Source organism: Cygnus olor, chromosome 2, assembly GCF_009769625.2.
Source record: "Cygnus olor isolate bCygOlo1 chromosome 2, bCygOlo1.pri.v2, whole genome shotgun sequence".
NCBI classification, from domain to species: Eukaryota; Metazoa; Chordata; class Aves; order Anseriformes; family Anatidae; genus Cygnus; species Cygnus olor.
Window position 1 is genome coordinate 52,713,498 of NC_049170.1, and position 15,330 is coordinate 52,728,827.

The 15,330-nt window shown below is 40.5% G+C and overlaps 1 protein-coding gene across 6 annotated transcripts in view; it reads left to right on the forward strand.

Annotated features, from left to right (window-relative positions):
- KIF13A (kinesin family member 13A) overlaps positions 1–15,261 on the forward strand; it is a 126,809-nt gene extending 111,548 nt beyond the window's left edge. For 3 of the 6 annotated variants that reach the window (XM_040546375.1, XM_040546376.1, XM_040546379.1), the window contains 7 exons: positions 1,242–1,319; positions 1,855–1,902; positions 2,345–2,456; positions 3,424–3,575; positions 4,108–4,212; positions 11,798–12,878; positions 13,752–15,261. In XM_040546375.1, the coding sequence (XP_040402309.1) occupies positions 1,242–1,319; positions 1,855–1,902; positions 2,345–2,456; positions 3,424–3,575; positions 4,108–4,212; positions 11,798–12,878; positions 13,752–14,032 (1,857 nt within the window). In that variant the 3' untranslated portion in view covers positions 14,033–15,261. Of the gene's footprint in view, positions 1–1,241; positions 1,320–1,854; positions 1,903–2,344; positions 2,457–3,423; positions 3,576–4,107; positions 4,213–11,797; positions 12,879–13,751 lie in introns of those variants that run through there. The other 3 variants (XM_040546377.1, XM_040546381.1, XM_040546380.1) reach the window with 2 other exon arrangements.
- Positions 15,262–15,330: the final 69 nt, after the last annotated feature.

The window sequence follows — 15,330 nt, forward strand, 5'->3', positions numbered from 1 at the left end:
TGAAATACATAATTCCAGCAATGGTAACTGTAGCTGGCAATGGGGAACCTGAACAGGCAAAGGCCAAAGAATGAATTTCAGATACAAATGGTAGTGGTTGTGTATGCAAGCTAAGATTTGTGAATGCAAGCCCTATTTGCTGTCATTAGGTACGCTGAAAAAAAACCTGCTGGCTGAATTGCAGCGCCCAGAGGGTGGTGATCGGCGGTGCAGTGTCTAGCTGGAGGCCAGAAACTAGCAGTGTACCACAAGGGTCAATACTGGGCCCGGTGCAGTTTATCAGTCTTCATTAATGATCTGTATGGAGCGTTCCCTCAGCAAGTTTCCAGATGACATAAACTGGGGGAGCAGTGGATACACCAGAGGGTTGTGCTGCCGTCCAGAGGGACCTTGACATGGTGGAGAAGTGGGCTGACAGGAACCTCATGAAGCTCAGCAAGTGCCAAGTCCTGTGCCTGGGGAGGAACAACCCCGGGCAGCAGTCCATGCTGGGGCCACCCAGCTGGAAAGCAGCCCAGCAGAAAGGGACCTGAGGGGGGGTCCTGGTGAACACCGAGTTCAAGGTGAACCAGCAATGTGCCTTTGCAGCAAAGAAGGCTAGTGGTATCCTGAGCTGCGTTAATCAAGGTATTGCCAGTAGGATGAAGGAGGCGATCCTTCTCCTCTACTTAGTACTGTTGAGGCCATACCGTATACTCTGTCCAGTTCTGGGCTCCCCAGTATGAGAGAGACATGGAGGGAGTCCAGCAAAGGGCCACAGTGATGAAGGGACTGTAGCACCTTTCCAATGAGGAAAGACTGAGAGAGTTGGAACTTTTCAGCCACAGAAGAGTAGGGGTGGGGGTATCTTTTCAATGCATATGAATACCTAAAAGGACTTTTTCAGTGGTGCCCAGCAACAGGACAACAGGCAATGGGCACAAACTGAAACAAAGGAGGTTCTGTCTGAACCTCAGGAAACAATGCTTTACTGTATGGGTGACTGAGCCATGGAAAACGTTGTGGAGTTTCCCTCCTTGGAGGTATTCAGAAGTCAGTTGGATGTGGTGCTGGGCAAACAGCTCTAGGTGGCCCTGCTTAGCAGGGAAGTTGGCCCAGATAACCTCCGTAAGTCCTTTTCAACCTCAACCACCCTGAGATTCTGTGATTCTGTCATATTTGATTGTTTCTCATGAGAAGACCGTGACGTTGTCTATTTCTGATACCAGCACTATTTTAATGTGATCTTTTCTTCTATGCAGGCAGTCACAGTCAAAGAGGCGCTCTCCACCAAAGCTAGAAACATCCGCAGAAGCATGAGCACTCCAAATGTCCACAATGTAAGGACCCTTTCTCCTCTGTTAAATAAGTATGAATTGAGTGGTGTCCGTGCGCTGGTGTAATACTTGCACAATGTGATACGGTGATGATTATTCTGAGCTAGGACTAGCCAACCTGTGGAAAAGTTGTCGTGAATGAAAGAGTCAGTCATTTAATAGGAATCCCTCCCCACAGCTTTGCATCCTGGAAGAGAGAGGAAGGTTGACAGGGAAGTGGGAGGATTGGTCAGAACTCTTCTAGTTTTGGAAGTAGTTTAAAATGATGGCTGCAATGATTCAGATTACTTTTTTTTACTTTTGTATCAAAGTCTGTTTAACTTTTTTGTAGCGTAAGGGATAGTTTACATTTTGTGTGCATTTTATGCGTTCTCCTCTCACCTACTCATATAGCACGAATGTAGCTGTCCTTATAAGTAATTTTATCTGAAAAGAGACAACACAGAAGTTTTCAGGACTAAATGATCACACCTCCTTAAGACAAATTTTGTAAATGAAAGGGATGCATTTTGTCATTCTGTCTGTTGGTGTATTGTAGGTATCCTGTAGCCGACTAGATCTTTCTGCCTGTGATGAAGATGATAAGGTATGTAAATGTGAAATTCACTAAAAGAAGTGGTGCACATTCTCAGATTTCTTTCCTCTTCAAAACAACATATATTTAAGATTTTTTTTTAAAAGGGAAACAGTATTTTAACTATATGTTTACATAATATATCTAGAAAATGCTAATTACATCTTACTTGAATAAGATGTAATTATCTTTTGTTGTTCTCTGCTCTTCATATTAGAATGATAGAAATTGAAATTTAAGAAATGTTGAATGAAGCTGGAGCAAAACTTAATTTATTTTCAATTGAAAGTTAATTAGATTATGAACAATTCATCTATGCGAGACAGAAAATTGTCTTGAAATCAGTAACTTTATATTCCCAAGTATTTTTAAAAAAAAAAAAGCCTACTTTTGAGTTTAATTTCTCCATGTTTTCCTGTATCAGCATGCATATTTATGTATTTTTGTTTCTTAGGGTTGGTCTGAAAGTCACCTAGATATATCTGACTGTTCTTCCAGTTATCAAGATGTATCATGCTATGGTACTTTACCCAGAGAGTCACCTCGCAAGAGCAAAGATGGCAGTGGTGAGACTGAAGTATATATGTAATGACTATGTTTGTGATTTTTTTTCATTACTGCACTGAATTGAAAATTAAATATCCGTGCTCTTCCTGTTAATTTCTCAGTTCACTTCTATTAAATGCTTTCTCCAGCTTCTTGCTTTAACGGCTAAACATAATCTGGAAATAGGGGAGAAAGGGAAAAATGCATGAGGACATTCAGGAAAGGATAGGAAATTGGGGGTGTCCAAAAAAAAACACAAGAGGAAGACAAAGACAAGCTAGATGTGGATCAAAACAGAAGGAGGAGAGGAAAGGAGGAGCTGCTATTAGTTTATGAATTTGAAAATGAAGAAGCTTCTGTCAAAGTGGGAAGGGTTATTTTGCAGGTTCTTTGCATGATTTTGGATATTTGCTCTTCCATGTCAGCTGTCACAGATTCCTCACTTTCTTTAGGTCAAATTGTAACCTGCTCTTCTTGAGTAGGTGATGTAGGTAGAGACACTGTAGGCAGGTAGCAGCAAAGCAGGATCTGAAAGTTTATTCGTTGCTTCCTTGCCTATAATTTCCTTTTTGATCATCCTAGTTGTGCAGGATTGCTGGCTTGGTTCCAGTGCAGAACTGCAGTGTTGTGAGGAGAGGAGAGGCAAGGCAAATGAAGCAAAAAGCTGTTAGTTTCTGTGTCAGGGATGATTCCCACTTCTTATGACTGAGATGAAAAGGGAAAAACTGGAACTTCAGAGTAGAAGGGGCAGATAATGCTGTTCTCTGCTTTCCTTCTATTTCTAGGCTCCTCAGAGGAACAGAATCTCCCTTTCTAGAGCTCAGCGCTATCTCATGCTTTGAGCAGTGGCTGAATACTAAAATATTGCCATTCTTTGTGTAGCCATCAAATTGCCAAATGCATGGCTTAGCCCTCCATTGTTTTATATTATGCTCTTGCAGTCAAGATGTGAAAAACTGAAATGCAATACTTTTGCTTTTCTCCTAGGTGCTGTGTCAGAGAATTCCCATGCTTTAATGGCCAGCCCTTTTAAAGCATTTTCTCCTCAGCCACCAAAGTTTTTCAAACCCTTAATGCCAGTGAAAGAGGAACATAAAAGGAAGACCCCACTTGAAAGCCGACCTCTGCTTAGTCAAGAGGTAATCTTTGAAAACTACCTTGCTCTAAGTGAAGATCAATTAATTTTGTATACTTGGCTAATTGTTTGCCACGTGTATCTGTTGCAATAGAATGTTGTGATTCCCTGTTTAAAATTAATCAGGATGGGCTTTATATGTAGTGGGGTTTTGGTCGTTTATTTTTTACCTCAAGCTTTGTTTTTTTTTCACTTCTTGGTAAGTATTCGCCTTTATTAGGGTACTTCTATTTTAAAGTAACAGTAACCTGCTTTTTTTTTTTTTTTTTCCTTCGGCAAGATGTTGGTGTATTTTTTCACAGATAAAAAGTAATTTTGTGAAACTGTTCTCTGGTGGTTAAAAGCCTGACTTTTAATTTTCAACCTAAAACACTGTTGAGAGAAGCGCATGATTTTTTCTACCTGTTAACTTGAATTTTGGTATAATATATGGCTATCATGGGTGTTTCACTTTCATCACCTCTTAATGCGTTTCTGCCCTGCATGCATTTAGCGTTGTGGTTTGTGTGATGTGTTGTGTGTCTTAACCTTTGCAGAGCATGCCTTCATCTCAGGCGCATTGCGCTGGCTGTGTTGTGCCTTCAGGAAGCAATGCCAGCAGCATGCCTGTAGAAAGCAATAGCATACGTGAGGAAAAGATTGTAAGTTTTGTACCAGTTTCTGTTCTGAGGCCTGGTGGTGGGCTTAGGGCCAGTTGGTGGTGGGCTTAAGGCACTTATGCTACCGCCGCAGGAAAATAAGGGTTAATGTGGACATGATCACCTGTGATCATAACTGATAGTTATAATGAGTGGTCTCTTGCCTGACTTGTGAATGTGATCCTTAATTGGAAACAACTCTGTTGTTGTTTTGTTTTTTTTAAACTATTCGTGTGTGATTTGTCTTGTGGGGAGGGCGGGAGAGGGGAGGCTTTCATTTTTACAGTGCGCAAATGGTTAAGTAAAGTGTGGTTTAGTGAATCATGTCGTTGCCTCTCTAATATACCTTGTGTGTTACCCAGATTTTGTGACTATACCCCAGAGTAAATGGAATGATCCCATTTGGTGTAAGTAACCATGCATTTAGGTGTGGGTACACTATAAAAGCTTCTAATTGCCTGATGTTGGAGTAGTTTCACTAAAATGATATTACCGCTCTTAATTAACCTGCAGTCTGTCTTCATCATAATTCAGGCGGTGGATTTAGGTGGAGGGTTTTTATTTTTCTATTTACCTGCCAAATCCTTTTCTCACTGCTGCTTCAGCAAAAGTTGTATCATCACTTCTACTGTATGAAGGACTTGGTTTTCGGGCTGTGGAACATGGCTGTGAATACTTGCTTTTATCAGAGCTTTAGATTTAATATTCAGAACCTTGAAATTATTTCCCTTATGTATTATGGACGTCTTACTACAAAGTGTGGGATTCTTCATACTCAGTGTTATTTTCATTCCTACCATATAGCCAGGCCATTAGAAAAATTTATTCTGGTTATTTCTAATGCCATTTCGTAGGTTGTTACACCAAAGTCTCCTGAGAGTTCCAGTGTATGCAGTAGAAGTTTGGCTGTTTCCAGGTGGCAGCTGTTTTCTTTTCCATCGTGTTACTTTTCTGTAAGGCAGCATGAGTCAGTGTGTCAGCTGAGTCACAGCCCTAAATGGCACGAAAGTACTTGGGAGACAAAATCTTCCACTGGGTTGAAAAACATAAAACATCCCGTTGAACCTAATCTATTACCAAATTTTCCACAGCAACTTCAGAGCAGTTTTGATCCCTTGAGTTAAAGCAGGGTCCCAGCCCAGACATGCTTTGACTTCACACGAGTCTTTGCCCGTGCTGTTTTCCAAAGATAAGCAGAAGCTTTCAGAGCTGGAACCAGGCAACATCCTGCACCAGGCTTTTCCAATTACGCTGAAACTAATTCACTGAACACTTTAAATCCACTGCAGCCAAGGGGGCCCTGAAAAGAGCCATTCTTTCGATTCTCAGCTGCTTGCTAATGTCATTGCACTGCCTTCTCTCTTCCCTCAACATAGACTTTTCTTTAGTTGCCTTGTCAGTCAGATCACGGGAACTGATCCATCTAGCTGAAAAACGCTACGCAGAGGTAGTTATATTTCAGCTGGGTCCACTCCCCTGCCTGACTACCGGAGTGGATACAAGGGAGGCAGGCAAGAACTAGCAACCATGAGTGGGGAGGAGGTTGAAATGACTACCCCAGCTTATGGCGTTGGCTTTATCACATTATGGCTTCTTGTTTGTTGGTTTGTTTATCTCTTAGGAAGGAAGCCTTTGTAAGGTGTAGGCTTCCCAGGCTACTCTGCATTTTTCAGAGCTGGAACAAGCCTGTGTTGACTAGGCTGGACAATGTATTTCACACATTTAGATGAATAGTGCTCTCAGAATGAGTTCAGAGATGACCCTTGGGTAGAATGTTGCCTCTGCATGAAAATTTACCAGTCTGCTCCTCTCTGATTGAAAGTGAAGTTTCCGCATTATTAATCAGAACTCTAAATGATTGCTCTAAAGCACAGTGCTTCTTGTTCCTAATTAATAACTGGATGACTGGTGTAGCTTCAGGTGTGATACTTGCATCTTTTACTTTATACTGCATGTAAAAGTGCATTAGAAATAACAAAGTGACTAAACAGACAGAAAGCTAGTAATTTCAACTGGATTAATATTTTGCATCTAAGTAAACGTAAGAGTGATATTTGGCCTTTTCCTCATGTTTCTCCAGGATCTTAACTTTTTTTGAGTAGTCAAAACACATCTGTTGATGGCGGGGGGGAGGGCTGAAGTGATTAACAGAAAATGTTTTTCTTTAATTGGCCTTAAATAGAGCATTCAACCTGAAACTTCAGGTAGTTCTTCCACATCTGTTAAATACCGCAGCTATTTTAAAGCAGCCTGACACAAGAGCATGTCCTCTGTAAAAAGTGAGTACAGCAAAATATGTTAAGGTCAGGGTAAATGTTTTCATACTCAGTGTATTTCAATAATGTCTGTAATTAATGTTTCTCAGGGTTTTCTTGTCTAGCAAATCCTCCTAGTGGGCAGTGAACTTGATGCTGTGAAAACTGAAGCACCAGTAGTGTAACCACCAAATAAATATTATTGATTTTAAGTGAGTAAAACAGGGACAAACATCTTCAAGGTTACTTGAGAGCTATAATTCAGAAATCTGAAAACTCAGGTACCTTTTAATGAAGAAAAGAAGTGTGTTTGTAACTAAGCAGGTGTACAAAAGCTGCTTTGTGTTGGAGTTCTTGTTTACTTTGCTTCTGTTATTGCTGAATCCTGACTTATCATTTTCTGTCCTTAGTTCTTGCTGGGATATTCTTACTGTTACCAGTTCTTAAATCTGTTTTTCATTATAGTTTTCTGTTAATTCCCAGAGAGGTGTCACCGTTTCTTTACCAGTTCTTCATGGGTTTTATTCTTTGGTTCTTCCATTAGTCTGAGCAGTACAAGAAAGTTTCCTTCGTTTTTCCCCACATCTTAAATCCACAGGAATTTGAAGAACCCTGAAAATGCTTTACTTCTGGAATTTCCCTATCAGGAAGCTCAAGAGGAGCTTTGACAGGCGATATTTCTTGTCCTCACGTGGGGGCACCTTTTGTCCACCACAAGGTGCTATCTCATCACCTCCTGTTTTGCAGTGTTCTTCATAATTCATAATCTAGTAATGAGACTGCATCTCTGTGCCTTAGCTTTTGTATTTCTGATGATAGATAACCCCCAAACCACGCATGACTGGCAATGTGGTTTCTTGTTAGACTTTTCCTACCCAAGTTGGTGATGTCTGTGTCTGTAGAGCCATTTTTCAATTACAGTGTCTCTTACCCAGACTGATTCTGAGCATGGTCCCTATGTGTCCTAAGACTTTTTTTCAGTCAGAAGAGGAGTATTTCAGGATTCCAGGGAGAAACAGAAAGCTTTGTTAGAAAAATGACTGATTTCAAGTGGAAGTTTAACTAGTATCTACAAGAGGAAACGCTTTGCAAAAATGCTTATCGATTTGGAGTTCTTGTACTGTCTTAAAGCCAGCGTATTTGATAACCACTAGAGTCCGTAATGTTTTGAAAACAACCTTCAAAGTTTTTGATTCTATGCAGAAAATTGCGTAGTAAATGAGAGAGGAAAGAGTAAACAGAATATCTGAGAAAAGGTCCCTCAGAGATGAGTAACATGTATACTCCAGTATGCAAAAAGATGCTCTGCATAATGCTTTAGTGCATGGAAGGGTATTTGTGGTCCCGATAAGAGGGACTAGCTATAGATTTCAAAACTAAAGAACAGAACTTTAAATAATGTAAAACTTTTTAAAAAGTATTATGTAACATTTCATAGCACTCTCTCTCCTCTTTAGAGAAATAAGTAGTTTCAAAATAAAGTCTTCATCCAAATTGTGTATGAGAAGTAACTCTGAATCAGAGCTGTACAAAGTAGCAACCAAAAGATACCAAGCCTTTACTTGAGCAAATAGTCTGAAATCTGTTTGGGTTTGTCAGATATGCTTAGATAACTAGAGACATCTTCTTCAGATACTGATTGCCCTGCTAACAGAGATTTAAAAATGATTGAAAATCTTGATTCAGCTTAAGAGGCCATCCTGTATGGATAGCGAGACTGAGTAATATCTACTATGAGTTTTTGGTAGAATGAACACAGTACAAATGAAAATGAGACCTTGTTACAGATAAGGACCATAGTGAGTAGTGATCGCTTCAAAAACACACGATAAAAGTGAGGTCATTTAGAACATACTTATATTTGTTTGTTTGGGGGGAAAAATGGGGGAAAAAGAAAAATAAACCTCCAGGTTAGGACAGAGATCTTGTCACATAGGCATGTGTTGCCTAATGCATACGTATGAGGATGTTTTAGTTTATTGCACTACTGAATGGGGCAGGGGAACTGGTCACAAATGAGTTGGAGAAGGCAGAGGTACTTAGTCACTTCGTTACCTCTATGTTAACCTGCGAAACCAGCTTTCAGGAGTCCCAGGCCCCTGAGACCCAAGGGAAAGTCTGGAACAAGGAAGACTCACCCCTGGTGGAGGGCCACCAGTCTGGGGAGAATGTAAACTGCATGTATGTACCTACCACGAGTGCTAGGGGAGCTGGCTGGTGTTACTGTGAGGCCACTCTCTATTATCTCTGAATGGTCTTGGTGACTGGGAGAGAGCAGATAGGTTCAGCGTGCTACAGACCAGTCAGCCTCACTTCCATCTCTGGGAAAGTGATGGAGAAGATCCTCCTGGAAAGCATTTCCAAACACGTGAAGGACAAGAAAGTGTTGGGCAGAGAACACTGACAGCGTACCAGACATCGCCAGCGGGCTGAGAGAGGTGGTCCTTGCTCTCTGTTCAGAACTGGTGAGGCTGTGTCTGAAATACCGTGTCCAGTTCTGGGCCCTGCAGTATAAGGAAGATAACGACTTACTGAAGTGAGTGTGGTGCAGGGCTACAGAGATCACTGGCCGTTTGGAGCATCTGACAGATGAGAGGCTGAGCGAGCTGGAACTCTTCAGCCTGGAGGAGAGAAGGCTCGTGGGGAATCTTAATGCATAAAAAATACCTGATGGGAAGGAGTGAAGTTGGTACAGATTCTTCTCGGTAGTCTGCCAGGTGACAGGACAGGCAATGGGCACAAACTGAAACGTGAGATTCCATCAGAACACAAGAAAACATTTTTTTCACTGTGAGGGTGGTCAAACACTGAAATGGGTTGCACAGAGAGGATGTGGAGTCTCCATCCTTGGAGATGCTCGAAACCCACCCGACTGAACGCCGTACTGGATAGCCTGCTCTAGGCGGCCCAGTTTGAGCAGGGGAGTTGGGCTTAATGATCTCCAGCTGCCTTCCGGCCTAAACGGTTCTGAGATTTCTCTGATACAAGCAAACTGAACAAACCTGTTTGCCATCCATGCATTTCAAGTTTTGTTATACTGTTATTTGAACAGAAGAGAGATGTCATACAGACTGTCTGCAATGTTCAGAGCTTAGATTCAACAGTGGCAAGCAGTGTGTAAATATCTTGGTATGTTTTGTCTTACAGAAATAGATTTTTTTCTGGGTTCTCAGACTGCAAAATAACGTATCATAAAGCCTGGAAGTGAAAATTGAAGGGAAGTTAGAAGTTTTACTGGAAGAGTATTGTAGCGTGGATTCTTTTTCTGTATGTCAAGACAAGTTGCTTTATGAATCTCCAACTTTCTTTCCTCATCTGTAAAATATTTTAAATATTTGCCTAAGTTAAAGAATATTAAGAACAGTTGTTACAGTCAATGGAGCTTTTGGATTCAGAAGTGTAAACAGCACTGAGAATAGCCAATCGGTGTATAATGCAGCGTTAAAGGCAGAGGGGCATGATCCAGTTTTTCTTCCCTCTGATAAAACTTTAAGGAGAAGGACGGAAGAGATCAGCAAGTCAATTTGAAGCTGCTGTTGTAGTCCTCATGCAAACTGAAACAACTTCAGGCAGTACCCCTGAGATAATTGCTAAATCACAAGCTAATTTGGGGTTGTCTTTAATTGCACGCTCAAAACAAGATTGGTAGTTAGAGGTCACGTCTTTCTTGGGTCTGAAAGCTCGTATGGTTTGTCCAGGTAAGACAGTTGGCCTAGTAAAAAGGTATTGCCTTTACCTGCAGGCCTCATCTTGCTTGTGCTGTTAGATCATCACAGATATAACAAAATGCCATACATGAAATGGTACAATGTGAGGTCTGAAGTTTGTACAAATTATGGGTCTGTGTAAGTAGAGACATTTATATATACTGGATCTAGTACTGCATTAGAGGTAGCCTCAGCAGGCTATGAAGTGACTTCAAGTACAAAAGAACAGATGATATTTAAATATAACATTGTACAGGTCAAGAGAATGGTATTTAGTGAAATCATGTTGAAATACTTTGCCTTGGTTACTAGGAAATAGGAAACCTTCTCAAGAGTATTTTTATCTTAAGTATATTGGTGGTTCTCAGTGCATCGGTCATCTGGTTACAGATGGCACATTTTGTGCCTTTCCTTTTCCAGTGATGATTCATGGCAGGTTTCTGAAAGAGTGGAACTACTTTAGTTGTCATGCAGGATCTGCCTTTGGGACTTGCATTGATCAATATTTTAAATCCATAATATAGATAAAGAAAGACAGAAATAATAGATGCTTGAGTTCCTCTAAACTTAAATTGTGTCAATGGTTTTTACTGTCCTGGAAATTTTTCTGTTGTGAATTTGCCGTAAACAAACCATTTTATAATGTGTGTGTACGTAGATACATGTGTATATTTATAATATATATACATACGTACATATATACATGTGTTTATATGAAAAATTCGGTGCTTAAAAAGTGTTCATGTGGAGTTGTGCCTGCAGTATTTTATGCTGGGAAGGCTAGTGCAGCCATATTGCTGGGGTATTTCTCAGATGCATCTTGACAAAGTCCTCAACCCTTCGTTCTCAGCTTCAAATGGCCTCCATGAAAGCCACATTTGTGGTCCAGTTACAGTGCGTCACCACTCTTTACCAAAGTGAAACTTGGGGAGCTACCTCCAAATTTTATCAGGCTAACTGGTGTCAGTCATTCCCCTCAAAACATGTACATGTATGCATATAAGTGCTTTCTTGAAGATTCTCTGGAATATTTGATTCTTTTGCCTTTGTTTTCAAGCATCATGAATGTGTTCAGATGCGATAGCTAGGGGTAAGCAACATTATGTAGTCCTGCTGGAAACAGATTAATAGGAAATCCTATTGTGCAGGATAGTTGTTAATAATCAGTATTGCAGCAGAGACCCTTTAAGGCCTCTTCTGTTCCTATGTATCTGTCTATCTTGTTGTATGGTCAAGTAGTTCTAGTGAATACCTTCAGTAGGTTTAGTCGGTCTAAATTATGGGAAGACTTTTTGCAATACTTGGCTTTCAAAAACAGAATATGATGAAAATGTGTGAATAACTTTTTCATGTTGTAATCTTTCTTTGTGCCAAACCTTATTGCTTTATATTTTCTGGACTATTTAGAACTAATCTTTATTTTCTAAAAATTTTAAGAGCTCAGTTAATGGAGACCGGGTATGTTGCCAGCAGTTCTTTTCAGTGGGGTCTTCCATCCTTCAGCAGAGGAGTACTAAACATGTATATTTCTCCATGCTTAGAAGGGAAAAATCAAGTGAGGTTGATTTTCTTGAAAAAGTTTACTGTCGTAGGATGCTAATCCCACTCAACTCTCTTCTTTTGCAGGACTCTGAGGAGGAAGACAGTGAGTTGGAGGCCATTAATAAGAAGCTGATAAGTCCACAAAATTTTAAAAATTTCCGACCTTATGTACCAGAGGAATTTGCTGACTTCAGTGTTTACAATGCTAGCCTGGAAAACAGGGAATGGTTTTCTTCTAAATCAGACTTCATGAGTTCACGTGTTCTTGAGAAAGAGGTATCCCGCAGCCCCACCACTAGCAGTATTACTAGTGGCTACTTTTCCCACAGTGCCTCTAACGCTACTCTGTCTGACATGCTTGTTCCCTGTAGTGATAGCACAGACCAGCTAGCCAGTCACGTGAAGGATCTGGACTCTAATGACTCTTCAGGACCACCTCTTGCACATGATTTAAGATCTTCCTTGAACAAGGAGTTTCGAGAGTCAGAAAAGGAGTTAGCGAGAGAAAAGTTACCTATATTACCACTGAAAGAAAACAGTGCCTTAACAGAACAAGTCCCACTGTCCCTCAATGCCACTGACAGAGACTCTCAGCATTTACCCAGAGCTGGATCGTTTTCAGCTTTAAGCTCCTCCGATGGCAAAAATGCCTGTCGTACAGTTGAATTTTCAGCGCGTGAAGCAACGGTTGAACACACAATGGACATTGTTGAAGATCATTCATTTACAGAGTTTATGGGCGTCGAAGACGGAAAGGACTTTGACCATTCGACAGCCCCACAGTCCTGTTCCCTAGCGTCCTCCAATGGAGTGAGTGCCTCGGAGCTGTCCCAAGGAACTGACGAGGAGCAGAGCACGTGTGTGGGCCAGCTGGGCTCTGCAAACACCGGGGAACGGCCTTTGTGTTCTGTGTTAGTAAAAGAGACTTTGGACCATGAGACTTACCCTGATACTTCCACAGATGACTTCAGCGGGAAGGACCACTTGGATGGGTCCGACTGTGAAGAGAGTGCTTCTGCAGATCACGCCCACGTCTTGCCCAGCTGGGTGGCCGTGGGTGAGCAGGTCTGTGTTGGAAGTAACAAGATGGGCACGGTGAGATATGTTGGAACGGTGGATTTCTCAGCTGGAATCTGGGTTGGAGTTGAGCTGAATGTTCAGCTGGGTAAGCCTGAATATGCTCTTGGTTATCTGTGCAGTTAGCGTGATCTATTTTTAGGTTGCATTACAACCACGTGCAGTCCAATTCCATAATAGCTTGGCATCTGACATGCAGAATTCTGGGCTTTCTGTTTATAAAGATGTTTTGATAAGGATTGATTTTCAGATGTCTTACAGCCTTGTTCTTCTTGCTAGATGCAAAATAATGCTTTGCATGTTGTGGTAGTTCCCATCATACCTGTCTGCTTTTATGGATCAGAAAAACAAACAACGCCTAAAATTGGCAGATATTTTTCTATCAGTGTGCATGTTTATGGGCAGTGCTAACAATGGGCTTGTCAAATAGGTTTGCTGCCTGTAGCTTTCAGAGTAGTTGTTTTTTTTCCCCCTGGGCAAAAACTTCATTATAGAGTACAAGTTTCCTTTAACTTTAACTTGATGGGGTCTGGAAAAAAATCAGTGTTCTGTAAATGTTAAGAGATTCCTGCAGAAAATACCTTCAGATCCTCAGATAGTATTTTTAGCAGTTTAATAGCTATTAGCACTTACACTAGAAGTTTCTCTGTCAGATAAGTTTTAAGCTTTACAAGCAATTGGTTTTGAGGAACATTTATTTTCTAAAATGAACAAATGTTTACCTTTTTAAACTGTTAGTTAAAGTAATATTTTAGGTAAAGTCACCTTTTTGGTCACAGTTCAAGCCCTCCTTTCCAGGCTTTGTTCACACTAGTGCTTGGTATCTGTGTGGTTTTAGCACTCTCAGCTAAAAATCTTGGCTGTTTCACAGACAGCCAAAAACATTCGCACTTCAATGCTACAATTATATTTGCTAAGGAAAATTCTGGTGATTAATTCTGTGCATTTATTTTCATCAAAGGGAAGCATGACGGAACTGTAAAAGGTAAAGAGTACTTCCACTGCAAGCCACGACACGGCGTGTTTGTTCGTCCCGGACGCCTCAGTAAAGCACCAGCTTCCACAAGGAAATGGAGTAGCACTTCGCGGTCTCAGGCATCCTCCACTGTAGAGAAACGGAGAAGTTCTGTGCTTCAAGGCTCATCATCCACGTCTAAAACAGAAGTCCTCTGTCATTCAGGAGACGCAGCGGCTTCTGCTTTTTCTAGGAAACAGGAAAACAGGAAATCATGGATTAACTAAACGGCAGTATTTTTGCACTTACTACACGCGTCACTGTGTAGAAAACTTTATGGATTTTTGAAGCTATTGTACATTTTAATCTGTCCATACAGAATGTGTATTCTCCAGAGTCCTTGACCTAATTCTCTAATTTTTTATAAATAATATATATATATATATATATTATATATATGAATGTGTATCTATAGTTTATCTGCCAGTGGACAGATACGGCTGCACACTAAAATACAGTTAAAGTTGATCTGTAGATAACTGAGGTACTGGACTATTTGTTACGCAACAACTTGGGAGATATATTTTAAACAACAAAAAAAATATTTTATTGTGGAAAAACAGGATGTAAATCCGTATTCGGAAAAAAACCTACGGTTTGCTGTTCTTCATTACCAAAGAACTTGTTTTAGATTGACACATTTGCTGTTTATATCTTTCTATTGTAAATGTTTTAACGGAAAACGTGGTGCCATGTTTCTTTTAGTCACTGGGCACCGTGCAGCCTTATGTTCTGTGTTTAAGCACACTGAAATATCCAACTGCTTCATAATTTTTTTTTGTCTTCCTAGAGGCCTGCCACTGTGCTGACTTGGCATTGTACTGAAGTGACTAACAATGCCTGAAGCTCAAAGTCTGGTGTTTCATGTGTTAACATAAGCCAGCCGGGCAGTTCGACTGCAGAAACAGTATTACTGCAAGGGTGTGAGAGGACAACATTTGGGGTTTTGTTTTTGTTTTTTAGGGGTTTGTGGGGGAAACAGGGAAACAAAGAAGCAGTAGATGGACCGTGACTGCAAACTTTGCACTTGTTACTTGCTGGTTATTATCAAGATGAAATAGAAACTGCTAAAGTAATTTTAATCTGTAAAGTTTATTTTAATAATGGGAATGATGGAGGGATTTATGTCTGGTGCTCATGAATTCCTAAGAATGTTGTTCCACGTGTAGATACTGTAGATGCCTGTACAAGTGTTCTGGATGTTTGTAAAGTAACATGGTAAAAAATGAGTGAAGTGAATGGCCTGCTGTATCTGTTCTTTGTTCTTAGCAAGTGAGTGATTGCGATACCTGGGACCTTACTGAAAAGCTGCTGTTCTTTCTTTGATTGTTGTGTACAGTAAGCGGACTCTAGTGTTTTACTATTTACTGTAAAGAACTGTAATTTATATACTGCCATACTGTATTTAATTGGTACAGACGTATTGTGTGTTAGAATACAGACTGTTTACTTGGGATTTTAAAAAGATGTTTGACTTGTATTTGATACAATTAGGTTTCATGATCACATAGCAAGCTTAATGCTG